We start from the raw sequence: 11673 nt of genomic DNA, 5'->3' as shown, positions 1-11673 counted from the left end.
GAGCATCAAACCTTTCACTCCTTGTTCTCCTTGGAGTCCTCTGTCACCTGGAGATCCTGGAGGGCCTGGGGTACCTGGTTCACATATCTCATCTCCTGAGATAAGAATAAAAAAGAATAGCAAGTTAATTGTTGTGAAATGCCCAGAAGACTAAACAAAAAATAAATCTGACAGGCTAGAAGAAAGACTTCTTTACAGCTACTTCTCTGTAGTAATAAAACTAACTATAAGCAAAAGGAAAATATAATATTGGCAAAAATTTGAAAAGCAAATTGAAACATTAAAGAATCACCAAAAAATCAAAGTAGAAGCAGCCATAGCATCTATTAGATATCAGCAACACAAAGAATGGTGCCAAATTTCAATTAGATTCACTTATAAATGAAAACAAAATATGACAGTAGAATTTACAAGAAAAGAATAGCTTACTAGGAGGGATGTGAGGACCTGGAGGGCCAGGAAGCCCTGGAAGGCCAGGAGCCCCAGGGTTTCCACCTAGTCCAGGAGATCCAGGAAAGGAAATTCCAGGTGGACCTTCATCTCCTTTCTGTCCTCTTTCTCCAGGAAAGCCAGGGGGGCCAGGAGGACCCATAAGTGCAATCCCTAAGATAAAAAAAATTACCCATTGATTCTGATAGAAAGAGACAATTCACAAAGCTAGCATTATTCTGCCTCCTGTCTTCAGAGGTATATTCTGCTGTTTTGTGAGACATTATGGAAAACAAAAAGGAAAAAATACCAATTGAAATAATGAAAATGATATTTTGGCAATAGTACTTTGGTTCTAAGTGAGACAGTAAGTAATAAGATCTTCCTCAAATGTGTAATGCCTGTTATGTGCTGTTTCCTATGAGAATTAACAGCTGAGAAAAGGAGGAAAAGTTTCAAATACTGTATGTACCAGTCTGAGTGTGGGAAAGAATTAATTTAAAGTAGCTTTATTACTTTTGGAAATGTGTAATGACTCTCCATCCACTCTTCTTTGACACCTAGATCTTTTAATCTCAGAAACATTATGAAGCCTTTAGCAAAAGAAAAAGAAGCATTTCAAACTTTCCATGTGTCTCTTTCTGGACATTCTTCTGTTCCACTACCTCTATCTGCACCACTGATGAGCCTTTTCATTACAACAGCTTTACAATGTTTTAAAAACTGGTAAGGAAGATATACCCTTTTGTGTTCTTTAAAAAACATCTTGACGATATTGATAAATTTACTCTTCTAAATGAATTGTATAATCAGCTTGTTAGTTTCATTGTAAAAAATCATTGGAATTTTGAATTAGATTAATTTGACTTTAAGGATTAAATTTGGTAGAATCACCTGGTCTAACATCAAATAATGGTTAAGTATATCTCTCCATTTTATTATTAATTTTATATTATTTAATAATATTTCTACAAAATTATGCAAAGAGGTCTTATACATCTTTTGCTGTGCTTATTTGTTAGTTAATATACTACTATAGTAAATTTTACTGTTATTATTATTGTTAACTTGATTTTTTCTGTTATATGTTTAATTTTTGTATTGCTAGTATAGAACAAAGCAAATTATTTATGTATGCAATCGTATCTGGCCACCTTGCAAATGTTTAAGTCTTGGTAATTTGTCATTTAATTATTTTAGTTTTTCTGGGTAGATAATCATATGGTTTGTGGATAACCAACATTTTTTGTTCCATTCTTACACTTCTTTTTTCTTCCAGACTTAGTACAACTGGCTGTGATCACCAGTGTAAGGACAAACAGGACTGGTGTCTTTGAGTATCTTTATCTTATTTTTTTACTTGAATGAGAATATTCCTGATGTGTCACTACGAAGTATGACATCTCCTGTACAACCCTGCACTTCCTATATGAAGTACACAGTTTCATCAAGTTAAGGTAGTTCCCTTTTAAACATTTTTTCTTTTAAAAATGAATGGAACAAGTATAAAGGACACATGGACAAAAACTAAGGGGGGTGGAAATGGGAGGGAGGTGGGGAGCACTGGGGCATGGGTTGGGATAGGAGTAAAAGACAGAAAACTGCACTTGAACAATAATTAAATTAAAAAATTAAAAAAAAAAGAAGTGGTGAAAGTGGAAAACCTTGTGTTGTTCTTGATCTCAGTGGAAAAGTTAATAGTTTTTGCTCGTTAAGTATGATGTTGGCTGAAGGTGTCTCATATATGGCATTTATTATATTGAGGAATGCTCCCTCTATTCCCACTTTGTAGAGTGTCTTTATCATAAATGCGTACTGTAGCTTTTCAAAGACTTTTTCCACATCTTTTGATATGATCATGTGATTTTTGTCTTTGCTTCTGTTTATGTGATGTATTACATTTACTGATTTGTGAATGTTGAACCATCCTTGCATCCCTGAGTGAATCCCACTTGGTCATGGTGTATGATCTTTTTCATGTATTGTTGGATGCGGTTGCCAATATTTTGTAGAGGATTTTAGTGTCTATGTTCAGCAGTGATATTAGCTTGAAGTTTTATTTCTTTCTTTTTTGTCTTTATCTGGTGTTCGGATTAGGATGACATTTGCTTCATAAAAAGAGTTTGGGAGTCTGCCATCATTATGAAATTTTTGAAATAGTCTCTGAAGGGTAGGGATTACCTCTTAAAAGTTTCATATAGTTCTCCTGTTAAATCATCTGGTGCAGGGCTTTTGTGTTTTGGGAGATTTTTGATTAGTGCTTCAATTTCTTTTGCTGTTATTGGTCTGTTCAGGCTTTCTGCTTCTTCTTCATTGAGTTTTGGAAGATTATATTTTTCTAGAAATGTGTCTATTTCACCTAAGTTTTCAAATTTCTTGGCATACAGACCTTTATAGTAATTTCTTATAATCCTTTGTATTTATGTGGTGTCAACTGTAATCGCTCCTCTTTCATTGCTGATTGTGTTTATTTGGGTCCTCTCTCCTTTTCTTGATGAGCCTGCTTAAAGGCTTGTCAATTTTGTTTATCTTTTCAAAGAAAAAGCTCCTGGATTCATTGATCCTTAGAATTGTGCTTTTAGTCTCTATGCCATTTAATTCCGCTCTAATCTTGGTTTTACTCTTTCCTTATACTTGCTCTGGGCTGTCTTTGTTGTTGTTCCTCATGTTCTGGTAGGTGTAGGTTTAGGTTGTTTGTTTGAAATGTTTCTATCTTTTTTAGATAGGCCGGTATTGCTATGAACTTCCCTCTCTGGACTGTCTTCACTGTGTCCCATAAGTTTGGGGTTGTTGTGAGTTCATTTTCGTTTGTTTCCAGAAACTTTCTGATTTCGTGCCTAATTTCATTCTTGACCCATTCATGGTCTAATAGCATGCTATTCAATCTCCAATGATTTTGAGTGTTTTGGGTGTTTTCCCTTGGGGTTTGTTTCCAATTTCAGTCCCTTGTAGTCGGAGAAAATGCTTTGGATGATTTCAGTTTACTTGAATTTGTTGAGCATTGTTTTGTGTTCTATCATGTGGTCTATCTTTGAACATGATCCGTATGCATTTGAAAAGATAGTGTATTCACTTTCTTTTTTATGAAGGGCTCTATATATACTAGTTAAGTCCCTTTCATGTGTGGCATTGTTCAATGCCATAATATCTTTGTTGATATTTTGTTTGGAAAATCTGTCTATTTTTGACAGTGGGGTGTTACATTCCCCTACTATAATTGTGTTGCTGTCAATATCTTTCTTGAACTTAGATCTAAGATTTTCTTTATATATTTGGGTGCTCCTATGTTGGTTGCATATATTTACAATGTTTATGTCTTGGTGGATTCTTCCCTTGAGTATTATGAAGTGACCTTCTGGATCTCTCTTTATGGCCCCTTTTTATTGTAATATTTTTAAATATATTTTATTGATTATGCCATTACAGTTGTTCTATTCCCCCCCCCCTTGATATGAGTATTGCCACCCCAGCTTTTTTTTTCCTTGGCCATTTTCTTGGAAAATTTGTTTCCAGCCCTTGAGTTTCAGTCTGTGTAGGTCTTTTTTCCTGAGGTGGGTTTCTTGTAGTCAGCATATGTGTGGGTCATCCTTTCCTATCCATTCAGCTATTCTATGTCTTTTGATTGGATCATTTAATCCATTTACATTTAAGGTTATTATTGATAGGTACTTATTCATTGCCATTTTATACCTGTTTTTCTCTTTGTCTCTCTCTTTTCCTTCCTATCCTTAAAGCAGTACTTTAAGTATTTTTTGTAGAGCTGGTTTTGTGTAGGTGTATTCTTCTAGCTTTCTTTTGTTTGGAAAACTCTTTATGTGGCCTTCTATGTTGATTGAGAGCCTTGCTGGGTAAAGTAGCCTTGTGTGCAGGCCTCTGGTTCTCATTACTTTGAATATCTTTTGCCATTCTCTTCTTGCTTGGAGCATTTCTATGGAGAAGTCAGCACCTAACCTTATTAGGGCTCCCTTGCATATTATTTCCTTTTTCTCCCTTGCTGCCTTTAAGATTCTCTCTCTTTCTTGGAATTTTGCCATTTTAATGATAATTTGTCTTGAAGTGGGCCTCTTTGGGTTCCTCTTGATTGGGACTCTGTGTTTCCTGAATTTGTGTCAACAAATGCAAAAATAAATAATCCAACACTGCAAAAATAAATAATCCAATTTAAAAAATGGGCAAAGGACCTGAATAGACTCCTCTCCAAGGAGGACATACAGATGATCAATAGACATATGAAAATATGCTCAATGTCATTAATCATCATAGAAATGCAAACTAAAACCACAGTGAGATATCATCTCACATCTGTCACAATGGCTATCACCAATAAATCAACAAACAACAAGTGCTGGTGAGAATGTGGAGAAAAGCAAACCCTTTTCCAGTGTTAGTGGGAATGCAGACTGATGAATTCACTGTGGAAAGCAGTATGGAGATACCTCAAAAAATTAAAAACTAGTCTGCCTTTTGATACAGTGATCCCACTTCTGGGAATATATCTGAAGAACCCAAACCACTAATTTGAAAAAACATAAGCACCACTTTTTTGTTGCGGTGTTATTTATAATCATCAAGATATGGAAACAGCTTAATTGCTCATCAGTAGATGAGTGGATGAAACAACTAAGGGACATTTATGCAATGGAATACCCCTTGGTTGAAAATAAGAAGAAAATTTTATCCTTTGCAAGAGCATGGATGGACCTGAGGAACATTGTACTAAGTGAAACAAGCCAGTCAGAGAATGACAAAAACCATATGATTTCACTTATATGTGGAATCTAATGAAGAAACTGAACTAACAAGCAAAATAGAGACAGACTTATACATAGAGGGCAGGCTGACAGCTAAGGGCAGAAGGGTATGGTGCAGGATTGAGAAAAAATGGAAAAGGATTCATGTACATGAACAACAGTGTGGTGATTGCAGAGGGCATGGGGATTTTAGGGAGTTAAATGGCAATGAAAAATTATAATTAAAAAAACAAAAAACATAAAGTAAAATCAATTCAATTGATTTGCTTTTAAGTATAGGTGAAAAATTTGTTGAGAGAGTCTAAGAGTGGAGAAGTTTTTTTCAATTAAAAAGTACTCATGTCTAATGCCATGTTCACCCTGGGACTAGTATGATAATGTTTTATATGTGATTAGTCAAAAAGCTCTGAACAGAAGCACATTAGTATAGCTGCTTTTACCTGGAGGTCCAGGAAGGCCAGGTGGACCCTGTATTCCAGGAATTCCTCGCTCTCCTTTTTCTCCAGGCAAGCCAGGCAACCCCATGTTTCCTTTTTCTCCTATAGTTACACCAATCCCTGGCCTATGAATTACCTTTATTATAAAAGAAAAAAATTAAAGAACTCAAAGAGGAAGAAGTTTGTTCTCCTCAAGGTAACATAACAACTACATATGATCACAATGTCGTCATTTTCACTAAGTGCTCTGATGCAAAATCATTGGCTAATACATAGATTATGATTCACATCTATATCACTTCTTCAACTGACTAGAAATTGCCTCAAACTAGTAATAATATTACTACTCTCCTGAACTCCAAGATTAGAGAGCTATAATTATTTTAGATGTCTCTTATCTTATAATTCACATTCAATTCATTTCAATCACCTAATCAGATCATTCTTCACTTCAAATGTCTCCCTATCCTTACCTCACTCTTAGACTAAGAGAAGCACCTCTGAACTTTTACTCTTTTTTTTAAGATTTTATTTATTTATCTTTAGAGGGGAAGGGAAGGAGAGAGGGAGAGAAATATCAATGTATGGTTGCCTGTCACAGGTCCCTTGCTGGGAACTGGCCTGCAACCCAGGCATGTGCCCTGACTGGGAATCAAACCGCAATCCTCTGGTTCACAGGCCCGTGATCAATCCACTGTGCTATACCAGCCAGGGCTGAACTTTTACTCTTGAATCCAAATCTACTGCTAGGATATGCTTGTTTAAAAACCAATGTTTTGTGTTTAAGGATTCAAAATTGTTCACTACTTTTTACTATATCTGATGCTATTTTTAACCCTGAATTGTGTCAAGTCACTTTTCACTTCCAATGCCTTTCTCATTTTTTCATCTGCTGCTATTTCTAGTGATGAATTTTTAGTAAAGTAAGGTCACTTCATGCATCTTGAACATTCTTGTCTTTGTTTTTGAATATGCCATTTTAAACATCAGTAATGCCTTCCTTCAATCTTTTCCTTCAGCAATCCACATTCTTCCTTCCTCATTAAAAAAATTACCTCTTCCAGGAAGTCTCTATTGATTAAAATCAACTGACTGGTTATTCCTTTTCTCTGTCTTCTCAGAACCTCGGCACCTAAAGGATTTCATGTTAATAATCTAAATATAAAGAAATTAAACTCAAAGAGCTATAAAGGTAAATAAGCCCTAGATTTAAGAAAGTGTCAGTCCAAGGTACAAATCAACACCTACTGACAAAGTGTGGTATTTTATTTGACATAAGAAATATTTGGACAAAAGAAGAACACTAAAAGTTGTGGGACTTAGAATTGGAATAGTAATTCAAAGAGGAAAGTGAGATGCTGAAGGGAACTGCACTTTCAAATTTTCAATTTCTTCTGATATTCACCAAAATTTTTCATCTCATTTGATAAAGAAAAAATATTTAACAAAACCAAAAGTATATCCTCATTAAATCTAGTAAGATACTAAGTATCAATATCTGGGCAAAAAGAATAAAATTGATATTAGAACATACAGGTTTTATGGCACTTGCACCTTGCAGCTTTACTGCAGTTTAAAGTCAAGAGTCTTACCAAATTTCAACCAAAGGAAAACCAATCTGTTATAAATTGCAGCAATAATATTTTATTCTAAATAAGATTAGAAGTACATTTGATTTAAATTTCATGGAAATGCAAATATGACAGAACATCTGTACATTCCTCCCCAATTCTTCTTTTTTTAAAGATTTTATTTATTTTTTAGAGAAAGGGGAAGGGAGGGAGAGAGAAATATCAGTGTGTGGTTGTCTCTCACGTGGCCCCCACTGGGGACCTGGCCCGCAACCCGGGCATGTGCCCTGACCGGGAATGGAACTGGCAACCCGCTAGCTCGCAGCCCATACTCAATCCATTGAACTACACCAGCCAGGGCCAATTATTCTTTCATAGAATAGTTTCCTAGATTTGTTATTAAAAGCCCCGAGAAGTACACATTCAGTGAAAAAAAGAGGCGTGACTCAATTACAAACTTAGAAAACCTATTATGACTAAATCCTTTCCCCTGAGTTCTGCTAGGGAAAGAACCAATTCTTAGTTCCCCAACAATTTTTTTAATTTAAACTTTGTAAGCAACACTTGTACCACCTCTGGTTACCTGATAAATGATTTGTCAATCATGATGCAAAAAAAACCATAATGTCATGATTTTGGAACTTTACCATGGAGATGTAATACACAGACAGAAAAATACAAAGACTCTGAAGTCAACATCATGAAATGTTTAGATGTAAAGATTTTTAAGACAGTAGAAGTTGAAAATGACTTGGAATTTTGTGTTCTACTAGGAAAGAGAACAGAGTATATAATTAACGCATAAAAATGAAAATACATTAATAAACTTAGTAAATGAAGACTAAAAAATAACTTACAAGTCCAGGTGGGCCAGGTGGGCCAATGTCACCTTTTTGGCCCTATTCAATACAATTTTAAAGTAGATTAGTAAAAAATCACATGAAAATATCCATTTCTTCAAAAACATAACAGATAACTAAGTTCCATAAAGACCGAGAAATCCATTATAAAATAGATCAAAAATATATAACATAAGGTAAACAAAACAGTAGTAAGCTAAAGCCTAAGAAGACCTGTGATGTTCTTTCAGATTTACTAGCTATATGATCTTGACCAAAGCAATTAATTTGTCTGCGTTATCTGGAAGTCAAGATTTTAAGATATTTCTAGCTCTAACACTCTTTGATTTTAAGATTGGTATTTCTAAGAAAATATTTTATAAAGAAGATACTGAATAAGGGGGGTGGAAATGGGAGGGAGGTGGGGAGCAAGGGGCAGGGGAGGCTGGGATGGGAAAAATAGACAAAAAACTGTACTTGAAAAATAACTAAATAAAATTAATTAAAAAGAAAAAGAAGATACTGAATAAAAAGTGGTACCACTAGAATTAGTTAAAACCATTACATTTTTTTTTACATTTAGCCATATTCCCTGTCATAACATTTGTCAAGGGCAGTAATTTCCATCATTGACAGATATGTTATAGCTGATGGACTTAAGTATCATCAGAAATAGCTAATAAATCATAATTGTTCCTGTAAGTTTGCATTTAAAAGCTAAAGACAGGCAAATTCAGACAAAAATGTTACCCTTAACCAGTAGCTATAACAGCATGAAGAACACAGTATTCTACCATTACTCCACTGCCAAAACCCAAGGATAGATGTCTCTCTCACACCTCTGTTCTCATTCTAGACTTATTCATAAAAACCTTTCAACTATCTATAAGCTCCTTTTAGTTAAAGAAGTTACTCTGCACTATAACTTTACTTAATACTTGAAAAACAATCTTACTCTCTGAGTATTTATATCTTCCTTTATTCTAGTTGTGCCTCTTATGCCAAGATAGAACTTAGATCTAATTTAGAGATAAACCACCATTAAAATATGTGCCCTCGGAATACATTTAATTTTGTAACACCTTGCCTACAAAACAAAGCTTTTCAGTTTTAGGGTTTTTAAAGATATATTTTTTAAAGATTTTATTTATTTATCTTTAGAGGGAAAGAGAAGGAGAGAGGAAGAGAAATATCAATGTATGGTTGCCTGTCACGGGTCCCCTGCTGGAAACTGGCTCACAACCCAGGCATGTGCCCTGACTGGGAATCCAAAATTGATCCTCTGGTTCGCAGGCCCGCACTCAGACCACTGAGCCACACCAGCCAGGGCTCAGTTTTAGTTTTCATAAAAAGCAATTAGAGACCATAGAGACTTAAAAACTGGTTATTTTGTGATCTTCTATACATAGGGGAATTAAGTGCTTCACACATTATTTCAAAGTCACTTTTTAAATAGGCAACTAAAAAAATTGTCAGGCTGCATAGCCAAATTAAAAACAAAAAAATAAACAACAACAAAAAAGAATTAGCCACAGACTTCTAGGCAATAATTTTATAGAACATGGAAATACTTAATGAAGACATTCTAGATCCACGGCTTATAGGTCTTTTCAGTAGGAGGACCTCACTAAAATGGTGCTGAGTTTTCTTTCTGGAGAACAAAGTTTTGCTGATACATGTTCAAAGCAAAGGCAGCAACTTTTCACAATGGAAACGGCTGAAGTTCAACAATTCTTTATCTACTTCCACCACATGGACTGTGATTTAGAATAATGGATGAAAACTTAGAAGAAGGAGGAAAATCAAAAGATGGGTAAAGAAGGTATGTTTTAAATATAAAAGGTAGTTATTGAGAACTTTTTCTGAGAACTTTATTGTTTATAACTCAACATTGGGAGAGAAAAGAATTATGTTAATGAGAATAAAACTAGTTACTTAAATTTTTTTAATTCTTACCTTTTCTCCAACTCTTCCTGGTCGACCAGGGTAACCAGGATCACCAGGCAGACCCTTTAAAACAGACGACAGAGTAACATCAACAAAATATGGTGGGGTAAGGGCCACCTTAAAAAAAAAACTCTTTTCCATAAAAATGGCCAGAGTCAACTTTTTTAGAACACCAGAAATTAACCAAAGCTTACAGCAATACAGGAAGCATTTATTGAAAACGAGTGACATTTTAACTTGCTCTATTCCCATCACCCATCCTGAGCTCCAGAGTAGCCTTGAAAACTAATACCATTTAATCAAGGTTAAAAATGGTGGCCTGGCAGCAATTGGAAGGGAAAAAAATACTGAGTTAGAGCTTCTTCAAAGCTCCTTGCCCAGAGAAGTGCCATTAATTCACTTGGCTGGTGGTTCCCTAAAAGACTCCACTAGCAAAACTAACTTTGTTTGACCTAACTTGAGATCTCCCAATACAGAGAACAGCCTTCTCCCTGGGGAATATCTGCAGAAAACAATAAGGCAAATTGTTAAATATCATGGCTGCCTAATGATGAATCAAAGAAGTCAGAAACTGAGGTGCTGCATTTACCTCCTCTTAAGTCATTTTATATGTTTAAGTCATTTGTGAATCTGGAATTTATAAACTGAGGGCTGCCTGTTTAGCAAAATCATATGTAAGCAAATTTACGTAATTTTACTGCTTCCAATTTCCAGTCTAGATAAAAATACTCTCTTTCCTTTGGAATTCTCTCCAAATGTCATCAAATTTCTTATCTGTCAGTGAAAAATTCTTTTAATATCTACTTTGGATACTCTTAATAGTGAGGCTTCTTGAAATACTATTGCTGGACTCACATGTGTTAAATTTTCCTCTTTTTGTAGTAATTAGAATTATCTGTCAAAACTTTTCCTGAAAAAAAAATTATGCTAACATGAAAATTTGTATGTGAATGTTTTTAGCAATTTTATTCATAATGGCCAAAACCAAAACCAACCAAAATATCTTTCAATAGGTAAATAGATAAACATACCCTGGTATACCCATACAAACTAATACTACTCAGCAATAAAAATTATTAAACTATTGACATGCAGTACAATGTATTATGCTATATAAATGAATACTGTTTCAAAAGGCTATATAGACATATAAGTGAAATCATATGGTATTTGTGATTTTCTGTCTGAATTATTTCACTTAGCATAATACCTTTTAGGTCCATATGTGAAATCTAAAGAGCAAAATAAATGAACAAACAAAATAGAAACAGACTGATGGTTGCCAGAAAGGAGGAGGGTTGAGGGACTGGGTGAAAAACATGACAGGATTGATAAGTACAAATTGGTAGTTACAAAACAGTCATGGGGATGTACAGTACTACAGTATAGGTGATATAGTCAAAATATTCAATAACTATGTGTGGTGCCAGATGAGTGACTGAAGTATAGGGGGAACTACATTGTAAAGTATAACTGCCTAACCACAATGCTGTGCACCTGAAACTAATACAAAATACTACTGAATGTAAACTGAAATAAAAAAAACTGCTATATACAATATGATTCTGTTTATATGACACTTTGGAATAGGAAATATTATAAGGATAAAGAACAGATCCATTTTTGCTGGGGGCTTTGGGTGGAGTGGTGGGAAGGGGATGACTATAAAAAAAGAGTGTGAGGAAACTTTTGAGGATGA

The 11673-nt window shown here is 34.8% G+C and overlaps 1 protein-coding gene across 3 annotated transcripts in view; it reads right to left on the bottom strand.

Annotated features, from left to right (window-relative positions):
* Positions 1–11673, bottom strand: part of COL4A5 (collagen type IV alpha 5 chain) — a 293639-nt gene that overhangs the window by 116816 nt on the left and 165150 nt on the right. For all 3 annotated transcript variants that reach the window (XM_053657521.1, XM_037167116.2, XM_053657520.1), the window contains 5 exons: positions 9984–10037; positions 8046–8087; positions 5621–5753; positions 430–603; positions 12–95 (listed from right to left, as the gene is read on the bottom strand). In XM_053657521.1, coding sequence (XP_053513496.1) covers positions 12–95; positions 430–603; positions 5621–5753; positions 8046–8087; positions 9984–10037 — 487 coding nt within the window. The remainder of the gene's footprint in view (positions 1–11; positions 96–429; positions 604–5620; positions 5754–8045; positions 8088–9983; positions 10038–11673) is intronic.

This window comes from Artibeus jamaicensis, unplaced genomic scaffold, assembly GCF_021234435.1.
Source record: "Artibeus jamaicensis isolate MK-2021 breed Jamaican fruit bat unplaced genomic scaffold, CSHL_Jam_final scaffold_461, whole genome shotgun sequence".
NCBI lineage: Eukaryota > Metazoa > Chordata > Mammalia > Chiroptera > Phyllostomidae > Artibeus > Artibeus jamaicensis.
Note: the sequence above shows the minus strand (reverse complement) of the source record. Positions and strands in the feature narration are given on the sequence as shown.